The sequence below is a fragment of the Leptodactylus fuscus genome, chromosome 1 (genome assembly GCF_031893055.1).
Source record: "Leptodactylus fuscus isolate aLepFus1 chromosome 1, aLepFus1.hap2, whole genome shotgun sequence".
NCBI classification, from domain to species: Eukaryota; Metazoa; Chordata; class Amphibia; order Anura; family Leptodactylidae; genus Leptodactylus; species Leptodactylus fuscus.
The window spans coordinates 87,913,410-87,927,856 of record NC_134265.1 but is presented as its reverse complement, the minus strand read 5'-3'; the positions used below and the strand labels follow the sequence as shown (position 1 = coordinate 87,927,856).

Below are 14,447 nucleotides of genomic sequence, written 5' to 3'. Positions count from 1 at the left end.
ATTAAAAACTAAAAAAAAATTGATGCAAGACTTTGGTCATCAGGAAAAAAGGTTCCGGCAATGATATGAAATATTCTAGAAAGCCTACAAAGTAAATAACAGTAAGCAGCTAAGGTAATTACAACCCACTAATATGTACAGGTCTATAACTCTCATGCAAGGACTACTATTTATATCAAGTTATGATTGTGGATTATATTACACACATAGAGCCACAATGTACAATATGTGCTATAACTAGTCTACCGGCAGCACCTTTTTGTAATATGCAACTGATATCAGTTTTGGCAGTCTCATATTTTTGTCATAGTCAAAATAAGGAAACCCGACTGGGCTGGTCCCTCGTTGGTTAAATCCCTACACAAACATATATGCAATAAAGCAAGATAGGAAATGGAAACTAAACATGCAGACAGGAAGTTGTACTATTGTCACCAATTATCTATCTAGAAGCATCTGTTTGCATAGGGCACACATTTTGGTACCAGCAAATCTCTGCCATACATCTGGAATTTTTACAAACCCTATTTGTATGTATAGAACAGTTGCAGCAATTTGCTACAAGAAATATGTGCATGTGTGAACATACCATAAAGGAAACAGAAAAATACTATAATATTAGGAAACTAAAAATACCAAATGAAATCTAGAATATGTACATCATAAGGTGTTTGGGAAGTTCTAATCAGGTACTTTTGTCCTAAATACAAACCTAACTATAGTAACAATAGGAATATACGCACAAACTAGGGTACTGTATAAATAGCCAGAATTACTGAAAATTAATGTTTTATATTAAAACAGCAGTTACACAGAAAGGTAATAATTTCCATCTACAGATGATATAAAGATCAAACCCTAAATATCTGGCTGTAGCACAGGCCAATCATTGCTTTAGGACTGCTGGTATACAGACTTCTTGCTCCAAGGTTGTTTAACATATTACAGATATATTGTAATAAGACTTTTGATACATATGATAGAAGTCCTTAAATGAAAAGAGGGCGGCCTGCATACTATTCCCTAGAGAGCCCATTTCTTGTACAGTCTGTACTAAAATATCTAATTAAATGGTCAACAGCCTATACTACATAATGGCAGAGAGCCAGGCCCATAAGTAATCTTGCAAACACATCTTGTGACCAATCAATAAGAATGGTGCCAGTATCTTGGACATAACACTAAACAATGTCACAGGCAGCATGTACATTTGTTACTGTCGTTTTATTACCTTTGAATAAAATAGGTAAACTATACATTGACATAGTTCTATCTGCACCACATGCAGGACAGTTCGTCACATTTTCATAGATTGTAAGCCCTTGCGGGCAGGGCCCTCCCTCCCACTGTGCCAGCTGGTCATTGTCTGTATTATATTTGTCTAGTATATTTTATGTACTGTATGAAAACTCTCAAATGTAAAGCACCATGGAATTAATGGTGCTACAGTATATAAACAAACAATAATAAAAAAATTATTTTTAAACAAAGTTTCCTAAAAGAAGCAAGGGGGGGGGATGCAAGTTATCACTTAAATAAATACAAGCAAGGTGGGCTTTCTATCATTATTGGGCTTTGTGCAAGAGAGATATCATAGCACTGTGAAGTAGACTGTTCTATTTGTTTGTGTGTGCATATTATACATATATAAAAGTTATATATATATGTTACACACATTTTTTTTTTATATATCACAGATCATCATACTTCAGGAGTTTGCAAGACACCTTACCTCATCATCTTCCTGAGACTCATTCAGTGGGCCATTTCGTGATTCTTGGAAGAGTATTTTTTTCATTTTCCTGTACTGTAAGTTGTCCAGCTCCCTTACGGCATCCTTAGTCCTTTGGATCAGGTCGATAAGCACTCGTGCTGGCCTCTCCCTGCGCACAAAGTCATGCTAGAAGCCAAAAAGAAAGCAGGTTACTTATCTGCAAAGTAACATTTCTTATTGCTTTCATCAACAAACCAAACTATTTTAATAGAGGTATTGTGAGATTTACTTTCACATTTCTCTATTTCTTCATTGGTGGATGGAGGTAGAAATTCTAAACATTGTTCTATAGACTGTAGGAATGAACAACACAATGAAACCAGTGCATGGTAAATATACACCGGGCACCGCTATAGTAGATTTCTACATAGTTTTAAAAAATCAGAAATTTTAACAGATTCCCATAGAATAAATATATATATTACTAACTGTAATAAAGAACAGATTCAACCAGGCAGACAATACATAAGTCTAGAAATTAACCTCGTAACCAAAAAAAAAAAAAAAAATACATGGAAAATTTGGAATCTTCAAAAATACAGCAATATCTGTTTTCCAGGTACAGCTCATATCTATTTGCATCTATTACTCTTCTTTCTATCTACTATTCTTTATGATGCCTAGCCATCATTCACCTACTTTGCTAGTATATTTAACATACAAATTTCTGTAATGAATAGAAGACTGGAATTAGTTGTTTGAATGCATGAAAAGTATGCAGTGTGTTTATTTTTTTTCTATATATTGATATTGTAATAAAAGCCATTCATTCCATCATCAGAAATAACTACACGTGACATAAATGGTCACCAAAACTCTTAGACATAAATATTTATCAAATATGTATAAAATTGCTTAAGAACAATATAACTTTGCAACTTCTGTCTGTGGAATGTAATTGTATTTTAAAGGAAAAAAAAACCCTAAAACACATTTTAAATACAAATTATTAAAACAAAACAAAATTCTAAAAACAAGCATCTTGGGGGTGGGGAGGTTGTGCCTAAAAATGAGGATTTTTTTTTTCCCTCCAAAAATCAAACCATCAGGCCCAAGTCAGTCAGAAATTTATAAAATGCTTAGGCCTTGTTTACACAGTGCAGTCTTTCATCTACTATTATAAGCCAAAGCCAGGAATTGATCCAACACAAGTATACAAGGTAAGAAATATACTAGACCTGCTGATTTAAAGCAATGTACTTATGTACAATTCAGATAATCTGCACTGTGTAAGCATGGTTTGATAAACACACACCATAAAATTCAGCAAAAACTGTCGTTTTTGCTTCTAGTATGGCTAAACAATTGATGTTTTTCCTCATATGGACTTTTACACAAATAAACTGCAGCATAAATTCTGTAATAACCTAAATAACAATACATAGAAAAAATAGAATTCTATCCCTATGTGTCCTGTGCATAAATATGCATCCTTCAGAAATGGTTTTTAAATTTACTTAAAGGATCCTAGCGTTCCGAAACGTTGTAACCTGTCATCATTATTAGTTAGCCATTAAAAAGGTATCAACTACTGAAGACTATCAAGGTTGTTTTTTTTTTTATAAATTTTTAGACCAGCATTTACCATGCCTGACACTGCCACTCTAGCAGCCTTGGTTTGGCCAACAAAGCTTATCTTCTGATTGGGGAGGAGGGTGTAGTTGATGAGAGATCTGTGGCCGCAACATATCTATATAAAGTCCAACGGCTCAATCCTCATCTCTCCCAACATCTGCTATTAAATCAATTTATGGGAAGACCCCATACACATTAAATGGTCAGCCAATTCCACTGAAAACGTCTAGGAGAGAAAAAAAAACAAACCAAAAACTGCATTGTGTTTTAAATTGAATTTTTGCTGTGTTTTTTTTCCTTCCCCTATTAAATTTGGAGGGCAATCTGCTCACGATTCGGCAGCTAAAATGAACATGCTTTTGATTCCAACGTGTGTGGATCAAAATAACCAGAATCTCATTGACATTGCTGGTACGGTAAAACAGGTTTTTTTTTTCTGCAGAACCAAAAATGCTACGTATCCACATGAACCTTAGCCGTAAACATGAAAATGCATAGCAGAAACGCATTGTCAACCTAGCCTTAAGGTTTCTCAATGCATCACAACCAAAGCTTGGTGTAGTTTACCTTTCACATAGCACTGGTTATTTAGAAATCTATACACACATTTACTGGTGTTGCCTTCCATTGTACTGCACAATAAGAAGTTTAGGTAATTGGCATCAAAGCTTGTTTTTACAAGATTCATAAAGGAAAAGACTATCTGCTCCTCCCATTTATTTATTTTATTACTACTACTACTACTACAGAGAATGGTTTCTTTGCTTTGTAACTTGTTCATCACTCAGAATGTAAGAGAACTACAATGCCTGCAACAGCGTCTCTGCCAGTCTGAGATACCCATTGGAGTGTAGTGAAATAAACCATTAGGCTGCGGCCCCACGTGGCGTATTGCAGAATATGAGCAATGGAAATGCTGTGGTTTCCAAAAAAGCGACGGTTTTGGAAATCACAGCATGTCAATTATACCTATGGAAACGCTGGCAGTTTCACTATAGGTATAACTGAAGCAGAAAGTCCCCAGAGGAAACCTCTACGTACTTTGTCAAAAGCGTTATGGGAAAAAAGGCAATGCGTTTCCGTTGTACCACTTTTTTGCAGCAGCCCGCTACGTGGGGCCTTAGCCCAAAAGGCGTTTGCCCGACGTCAAATATATATATTTTTTTATCTACTGGATAGATCATCAGTATATGATCTTTGGGGGTCCAACACCCATATCCAGCACAGACCTCAGCTGTTCCAGCAGCCGCTGGGTTCCTGCCAGAAGTTTCTAGCAGAGAAGGAGTACAAGTAAGCTGCTCCTATTCAAGTAATAGCTGCGTCCACTGCATAGCGATGGTTCTGGAAGATTACCTGAATAGGAGTGGTGCTACACACATTCCCCATCCAATAAGCAGCTGATGGAAAGACTGATCTGTGAGGGGTCCGGGTGTGGATTCCCACAGATCATAAACTGATGACCTATCCTGTAGACCCTTCACTTTAATTCAGTATATGCAATGAAAAATAATTTGTTTTAAAAAAACCTGCTTTAGGCCAAAGCCCCACATTGCAGAAATAAGCGATGCATTACACAGTATCAGCAAAGTGAATGAGATTTTGTCTAAATCCCACACACATTGCAGGAAAAAAAAATTGCTGCATTTTTGAAAAAGGCAGCATGTTATTTAGCTGCAGAACCCAAAGCTTTATCCCCTATAGATTTAACAGGGGAAAAATAAATGCAGGGGAAAATGACAAAAAAACTAAATAATAAAACTCACCGCTAAAAACCCAAAGCATTTTTGTTTTGCTGTATTGTGCTATGTGGGGCCTTACCATTGGACTGGTGTCTATTTGTGACAGTTTTTGCAGCTGATTTTTTTTTTTTTTCCACCAATGCCAGAAGTGTTTCCAGCATGAGATGTGAAATAGTTTTATACTTCCCCCATAATTACCGAATTCTTTTTCACCAGAAACTGCTACAAAAAGACATTACCAGCACAATACTATTCTCGTTTTTAATGCAGTATTTTTATGGGTCAAAACCAGAAGTGGGCCCAGGACGAAGGAGAAGTACAAGTCTCCCATTCAATTTACTTCTGGCTCGCTTCAAAGACTCCTGTTTTTTTTAATCAAAATGCTTTGTGTGAATCCATCCTTAGCATACTTTGTTGTCCAGATCGGTCCGGATTTCTTTAATGCTCAATGTTAAATAAAAACAGGCCAATTGAGACCAGCAGACATAGTAAGGTGAAATGACAATGAACCCATGTGTATGTTTACTAGACAGCAAAAGGTTGGCAGACAGATGACTCAACCCCCAGAATGAATCATCATAAACCTATGAGCCTGTTAAGAGATTATCTGTGGGTCTTGTATGTAGAACAAGCTAGCTACGGGATAGGTGGGATACTATGTTGTACTACAGCATATAAACCTTTAGATAAAACTCATATGGATATGGATCACCCAAAATATTAAAATTAGGTAGTATTCACAGAAAACTTAAAAAACCAAAACATTAAAAAAAAATTCTTATATTTCTGTAAAGTGTCGGGGGAGGGAGAAAACCATGCATAGCAATTTCACCATTGTGGTTTATGTTTTAAATGTTGTCATTTTTATACTCCTCGTCTATGTACAGAGTTTGTGTTACAATTACAGCCATCCCAAATATGTATAAGCTTTATTGTGTCACAATAAAATCCTTTTTAAAAATTTAATTGTGTGTTTGTTTCCAGTTTCTAAAGCTAGGTTCACATCTATGTCAGGGTCTCCGTTGGAGATTCAAAAAGACTGACCCCCCCAAAAAAAGATTTATTTTTTTTTGTATGCTGCTTTCATTTTCAAAACGGTGGGTACCCAACAGACCCCATTATAGTCAACCATGTTATGTGTAACCAATGTTTTTTGCAGTCCAGCTCTCCATTGAGCTGTAATTTTTCTTTTTTCAGTCAAACAAACAAAAATCCCACATTTCTTCAGGGGCACAGCGGCAATTAGATGACGTATGTTATTCAGCATTTTGTACTCTGCAAGTTGACATTTTTTTTAGATTTTCTTGCACATTTTGCACCACATTGCAAAATGGATTTGGGCACATGCAGTGCTATATACCGCTGGAAAGCAGACAATGCGCTGAAATCAGCACCGATAGCTCTTCACCCGGGGCACAGATCGTGAAAGCCGACAGTGCATTGAATTCAGCGCACTGTCAGCTTTCCAGCGGTATATAACACCGCATGTGCCCAAATCCATGAAAGGTCCTCTTTAACTGCAACTGGATAATCCCATTCAAACATTGCATCTGCAGTGGAAGTGCAGCGATTTAAAAACCACTTGAGTTGTTGCAAATCGCAGCATGCCTATTATACCTACGGAAAAGCTGGCAGTTTCCAAAAGTCCACAGAAGAACGCTCTGCAAACTTTTTGTGTAAAAACGCTGTGCAAAAAACTGCAATGCGTTTCTGCTGTGGTCTTTTCCACAGCATTTTTTTCAGAAAACGGCTCCCGGAAAAAGCTCCTGAGCGGCTCCTATTGATTTCAATGGGAGCGGTCTTTTTTCTCAAGATTTTCAAGCGATTACGGCCTCAAATCCCTGACCAAAAAACTCAGTGTGAACTTACCCTTAGGGCCATATTTTGTGAATGGGTGGACAGATTTAAAGCAACAACAATGCCAAATTGTTTAGAGGCACCATGACATAAGGTGTGACATTTAGCAGTTGGTACTTTGTGACAGGTCCTCTTTAAAAGTGAGAGTGGTGTATAGTTCCTGTTAGCTTATGGCTTCTGGATAATAACTTTGCCCATACAAGTATATTGAATGTACTTATCCATGCTCTCTCAAGTCACCAGCCTCCAGTTTATGCTGGATTACTAGATGCTTTAAATAGCACAATGGGAAGTAAAAGGTCCTACAAGGTTATGAAGACTGCACAAATTATTTGTTAACTGGAAAATTAATAAAAAAAAGTTAGTTTCTAAAATACTATTGCTTCTCTACCACATTAAGGGGGTGGTCTAGTTTCAGCAAATAAATATAGTTTGTAGAATAAGAATTTATACTCTTTTCAAATATACTTTCTGTACCAATTCCTTAAAATTTTCTAGACCTCTACTTGCTTTAATTCAGCTTTCAGTGGATAGAGATCAATCCATTGGCATGTGATGTGGCGTGCTTGCCATCTTTCATTGTTTACTTCTTGAGGAGAAAAATCAGTCCATGGTCATGTGATGGACACAGGTGCACAGCTCGTTATAGTCACAGCACAGTAATCTGACATCTGCCTGGTAACGAGCTGTGCACCTGTATACTCATCACATGACCATGGACTGATTTTTCTCCTCTGAAAGTAAACAATGAAAGACAGCAAGCAGAGATCTAGAAAACTGTGGGGAATTCATACAGAAAGTACATTGGAAAACAATAGAACGTTACATTATACAAATAACATTACCTGAAAATGGACAACCCCTTTAATAAACCCACACATAAAAATGTGTGCGTGTGTGTGTATTTAGCTGCAGTGAGGTACGGTACGAATACAAAAGTAAAATGCAGTTTTCCTTACTAATTACCCGTTCCATCGAGTGATATTCTATAATGAGTGATTTCTTGTTTTGTGCATATTAGGACTTAAAAGGAAGGAACCCTTTGCAGCCATAGCTTAGCTGTAAGTCAGTAAGGAATGAAGCATGTTCAACACATCTTCTGAGTTTGCACTTTTTTTAAATTAAAAAAATATTTTAAAAAGCATGTAAAAAAAATAAAAAAAAAAAAAAAAAAAATCGGTGAAAATAAAAGCCACATTTTTATTTTTTTTGGTACAAGCCGAAAATGTATGTCCCAAAAAACAGTACATAAAGGAAGACTAATACCTGCTTTGCTTTATGTATTTTATACAATATACGTGCCATGCTTGTGCCCATATATTGTATGCAAAATGAAGAAGAGGAACCTCAAATGTTCTAAAATAAAATTACAAACTGCCAGTGATGGCATGCCACCTTGGCATGTGATAGCTGAAACCAATAAGAAGTCACATTCTATATTACTGGCATTATATCAGTTTAGAATTTCAAAACCACCAGGGAACAGATCTGTACAAAATAAAAATAAAAAAATCCCATCATGCTTTATTACCCGCAGCAGCTCTGCTGATGTGGGCCGTTCCTGAGGTATTTTCTGCAAGCAGTAGTCCACAAATCCCCTGAATGAGTCTGACCTGAAAAGATAAGAACATACATAGTAGAATGCACAGAAATAAGTAGAGGGCTAAAGACAGCCATACATATAGAAGTAATATGGTAGGTCAAAGCAATTATTCCCTCTGGTATTTAGACACTCTGATCTGCAGTAGTGTCAAACTTTACTTAAATAGGGATTTTCCCATGAACATACCCAGATTTATTTTTAAAGGGGCTTTGTCATTGGGAAGTGTCATTTTTAGCCAAGCACATCCTTGCGTAGCCTTTAGAAAGGCTATTTCACACCTACCCTTTGTATGTAAATTGCCTCAGTAGTTTTTGAATAAGTAAATTTTTATTAATATGCTAATTAGCCTCCTCTGTGCACTCTGGAAGTGTCTGTGTGCACCCTCTATTCTCCATGTGTATGAGAGCAGAGAGGCTGATGAATCATCTCTCTGCTCTCATAACAGAGACTTCCAGGGTGCACAGAGAAGGCTAATTAGCATATTAATAAAAATGGACTTATTCAAAAACTACTGAGGCAATTTATATACAAAAGGTAGGTGTGGGATAGCCTTTCTAAAGGCTATGCAAGGATGTGCTTAGCTAAAAATGACTTTTCCCAGTGATAGAGCCCCTTTAAATATATAGACCATAAAAAGTTTAAACATTTTTGCAATTATTAAGGTTGGATTCACATCTGCGTTGGAGTCTCCACCACAGTGTCCACTTAAAATTGGTGGAGAGAAAAGTCCTGCAAGAAGGACTTTTCTCTCTAAGGGTGCATTCAGACTACGTAACGCCGGGCGTGTATGAGAGCCGTACACGCCGGCATTACGGCAGACTGCCGAACACTTCCCATTCACTTCAATGGGAGCGCTCGTAAACGCCGCTGTTACGAGCGCTCCCATTGAAGTGAATGGGAAGTGTTCGGCAGCCCTGCTGTAACGCCGGCGTGTACGGCTCTGATACACGCCCGGCGTTACGTAGTGTGCATGCACCCTAACAGTTTTTTTTTTTTTTTTTTTTTTTTACTGAAAACCAGGTGGAAACCCAGTGGACCCATTTATAGTCTTTGGGGTTTGCGGCTAAACGCTTTTTAGGCAGACTGGATTTCTGTCTTTCGGGTCTCCATGCAGACAAAACTGACGGAGACCCAAACGTTAGTGTGAACCAGAGTTACTGCTAAGAGAATATTTTTAAAAACTTGTAATTTAGATTTACAAAAATGTTAAACTTTTAATTTAAAAATATATAAATATGTTTATGGGAAAACTCAAAGCAATCATAACTTCTATTCGCAAAAAGATTGAGCATTGTCCAGTCTTATTGCAAGTAGAAGTTGCGGTACCCTCAGGGTTGCAATGTGACTTTATACTCGAATATTAGTTATAGGGCAACACAGCAATCTTTGGTCATGTGTTGTGGCCCAAATCACTGAATAGCACTAGCCATATACTCGCACTGTGTGGTGACACAACCTATTGACAAAGAGAGCAGAAACAACCAGTTGTCAAGTTTGTTATACATTTGTTATATATTTCCTTAGGGAATATTTTAAAAATAGCACAAAAAACACAGGAGATGCTTCAGTGTGGCTACATTTATGAAAATTGTAAGTATTTACTAAAAACAGAAGAGCTAAATAGGTCCTATTTAAATAATGGGTAATTCTATCAAAACGGAGTCTACTGAGGGAAAGAAATACATGAAAATCAAAGAATATATTTTAGAAGGTCTATCCTGACAGGAGTCTGATATTTACAATGCCTACTAAGGCCACGTCCAATGTACTAAAGACAAGATATTGGGCAAACAAAAGCACAAGTTTCACAATCATTTGACTAAAATCTGCAGTTGTACATGACCGTATCATCTGCTGAAACCACACTGTATTCATTGATCAAACCCCACCCTGCTCACTTCCGGGTGTCTGTAGCTTTAGGTTTAGCATGCTTCACTTTCTATACCTTGTATGTCTTGCAGACTGAAAAATTTATGACACGTGGATGCTATTCCCCCCCCCCCCAATTGTTTTTAAAGGTGAGGCGCTTTATATTTCATTGACAAAAACTGATGCAATATGGACATTAAAAAAGTGACAAACTGATGAAAAATAAGTGACACACTGATAGAAAACTGACATGTGCATGTAGCCTTATTTGACCCATACACGTCAGATCTAATAATGTAATGAGTCTGGAGAAAACCCAACTTAGCCATGAACTCAGCTGCCATCAACAGGGAATGTTGAATTTTAACACTCCCAATCTTTAGGTGCCAAGCACACAACCAACTGTGCTGTCCAAGGGAATATTCTCTACTCTTTTTCATTGAGTAGGATCGCACCTGCTATATTGATAAGAGAAACCCTCAGACTGCAGCATGAGACCTTGCCTTGGTTCTACCAAGTCCTTTCCTCCACTGGAATAAACAAAAGGTTAGGCATGTTCTACTAAGCTTACTGAAGTGCCAGACAAGATGGTGGTCAAATTGGACATAAACTCCAAAAATGGGCAGTACAAAATTGTTTACACCTTTTCAAAATTAAATGGGTAAATAACTTTGTTTCAAGCATGTAATGCCCGTACAAACTCACCTATGGCAAGTAACAGGTGTGGGCAATATAAAAAAAAAAATAAATCACACCTGAAACCAGATAAAAAGGGGAGAAATTGACTTACTCTTTGCATTGTGTGTCTGTGTGTGCCACACTAAGTATGGAGAACAGAAAAGGAAAAGAGAACTGTCTGGAGGATATTTTTCCAGAATTTTGGTCTCAACAATTGTCCATAGTGCGCAACATAATCTAGAAGTTTACAACCCATGGCACTGTAGCTAATCTCCCTGGATGTGGACAGTAGAGAAAAACTGATGAAAGTTTGCAATGCAGGATAGGCCGGATGGTGGATAAGCAGCTCCAATCAAGTTCCAAAGACATTCAAGCTGTCATGCAGGTTTAGGGTGCATCAGTGTCAGTGCAAACTATTTGTTAACATTTCAATGAACTGAAATGCTATGGCAGGAGACGCAGAAGAACCCCACTGCTGAGACACATTTAAAAAAAAAAAAAAAAAAAAAAAAAGTGGTTGAGATTTTGTAAATCCCATCCAGATAATGGTGAGGTTCTCTCCTCAATTAAAAGAACAAACAAACAAAAAAAAAACAAACAAAAAAAAAACAAAAAAAAAAACAGGCTTGCTGAGAATTTTAGACCCAAACAACAGAGATACAAACCACCAAAACAGTGGTTTGACCACAACTGGATCCGTAGGGTGTCTGTAGCTTTTCTAAACTAAAAGCTGAACAGGAAAAGAAATCCCCTGTGCAGGACTTTTTCCTCTGCCGATTTTTGGCAGCCTCCAATGGAAATGTTGGCGCAGATTGAACATAGCCTAACCAAAACTTGTTGGATGTTCCCAGGGAGGCATGGGCAAGCCGTGAAGTGCTTATGTTTGGACTGTATGGATGTGTATGTAACCGGTACTAATATATAATGTGGTGGCAGGTTGTACTTGCCATCACTAAAATAAGATTCCGTGGCATTCCTTGGTCTGAATTATTGCAAACATGCAAACTGTCATTTCATATCTGCTTCTGTCTCATTTCTGCTTGTATTCTAATTGTTTCTATTTATTAATAGAACAAATAAAACCATTGTGCGCTGCATGGACTAAGATCACACACGACTATTTTGCCACCACAAAAACTGCAGAATATCCAGAGCAATTCCGTAGCATACCAATTCTTTCAATTTACATATTAATGTGACTTACAAAACATGTATTATGCTATAATTTGAAGTGGAACCCTCAATACAAATCTGCTTTGTCTGAATTCACCCTAATAATGAAAGCTTAGATAAAATGAATTTAAAGTATGGACATTTCACAATATGTTCATAAAGTTATTTACTTTCAAATCCTGCAACCAATTGTCATAAAATTTTAAGATTTTCAAGCATTGCAACTATAAATCTCAAAGCCAGCAACATTTTGTTGAGAGGGCATTGACTACATACAAGGTGACATTTGCTACGTTCCGTTATTGCTGGGGTGCTAATTCAGGGCGTAACACTCAGAAAACTTCAGTACAGATAATCTCAACAAACAAAAACTTAATATACTAAACTTACCATTCATTAGACTGTAGTGTTGGGGACTCATTCTGGGCTATGTGATATAAGGCACTCATTGCGTTCATGTTAAATAGTGGAGGCTTCCTTTCAGCTGCACATGCAAAAGTAAGAGGAAAGTAGTGATTAATATGAGTAGAACTAAGCACGCAGGAACAATAATGTGATGCATATGTAAAGGAGAGTTGTTTCATGCTGTCATACAGTCTAATCCAATTATTTTAATCTCTCAGGTCATTCTAGGGAAGTAAGCTTTCCCTGGATCCAGTGAGCACCTCAGGTAACAACTTAATGGGAGGCATTTACTATTTGTGCAATTTTTTAGCATGTACTTTTTATGCTTCAGGATTCCTAAATCTTGCACAAAATTTACCGCATTGAAACTGATGAGATAATGGAGTTATTTTTCTACACTACACAGGTACTGAAGTGGAGTTGTTGCCTTTTATAAAGGACATGCCGTAAATGCATCGTAGAATGTTGCTAAATACATAAACCACACCCACTTTCCTTGTCCAAAAAAAGCAAAGTGACAACCCTTCAAAATATGCAAAAACAGTGGAAATCAGCATGGTTAGGACTGTGAGTGGAAAAGGACATACCCTTTATTCAGTTTTTAGGGTGAGGCCCCACGTTGCGGAAATGCAGCTTTTTTTTTATTGCTGAATTTGTAGCAGTATTTTGAGCCAAAGCCAGGAGTGGATTGAATATAAGGTAAAACCATTGCATCCACTCTTGGCGGTTCTTCCCACAGCGCTTTAGACAGAAAGTCTGCAGAGGTTTCCTCTGCGGACTTTGTTACAATTATACCTATGGGGAAACCGCCAGTGTTTCCGTAGGTATAATTGACATGCTGCGATTTCCAAAACCGCGCCGGGTTTTGGAAATCGTGGCATGTCCGCACTCTGATTTTTACTGCAAAGTGGGCATGAGATTCGCTAGAATCCCATCCACTTTGCCCCGACTGTAAAACGCCAAGACTTTTCCTGCGGCGTTTAGACCGCTGGCAAATCATAGCGTTTCTGTCCCGTGGGGCCCTGGTCTTAAGGGGATTTACTAATTGATGACCAATTCTTTGGATAGGTCATCAATTACAGATTGCCAGGAACCTGGCTGATAAGCTGTTTGTAGAGGCCACAGCCTCCCCAGTACTTACAAAGTAGAATGCCGTACATTTGTGCTGTACATAGCGGCTGTGCTAGGTATCGCAGCGCATCCCTTTCACATGAATGTGACTGAGCTGAGATCAGGCCATATGATTGATGAACTGGACATCATATGGCCTGTGAATCGGAAGCAGCCATTGTCATGGAGGTTCCAGGTGTCAGATCACCACAGATCTTTAATTGATGTGCCCAAAGATAGGTCATCAATTAAAGGGAGTCTACCACATCCTTCTGCTAGCAGAAAAAGAGCCCATTGAAGTCAATGGGAGGCTTTTTTTCAACGCTGAAATTCCACACCAAATTCCTCACCATTTTCCTCCGTGTGAACGAATCCTAAAGGTTTTTCGAACAAGATATTACGTTCACCACATTTAAAAGGGTATTCCAATCAGGATGGCACATTATATGCCATAATTATCCCCTTAATATAGGTCTCCCCTATATGATCTGAGATTATATTGAGAATGGGGGTCCCTGAACCCTACATCTGTTGTGATCAGAAATCTAACCGCACACATGAGCTCTCTTCACTTGTACGACACTTCCAAAAAGCTGTTCTTGAAAGTTCCAGACAAATGAAAAGAGAAACGTGCCAAGTCTCTGCTTACTGTAGCGGTGAGATA

General features: G+C 37.8%; 1 protein-coding gene across 4 annotated transcripts in view; it reads right to left on the bottom strand.

Moving 5' to 3' along the window:
• The window catches only part of TAOK3 (TAO kinase 3), a 145,009-nt gene that overhangs the window by 73,777 nt on the left and 56,785 nt on the right, over positions 1–14,447 (bottom strand). For all 4 annotated transcript variants that reach the window (XM_075273338.1, XM_075273364.1, XM_075273354.1 and 1 more), the window contains 3 exons: positions 12,659–12,752; positions 8,477–8,558; positions 1,733–1,900 (listed from right to left, as the gene is read on the bottom strand). In XM_075273338.1, coding sequence (XP_075129439.1) covers positions 1,733–1,900; positions 8,477–8,558; positions 12,659–12,752 — 344 coding nt within the window. The remainder of the gene's footprint in view (positions 1–1,732; positions 1,901–8,476; positions 8,559–12,658; positions 12,753–14,447) is intronic.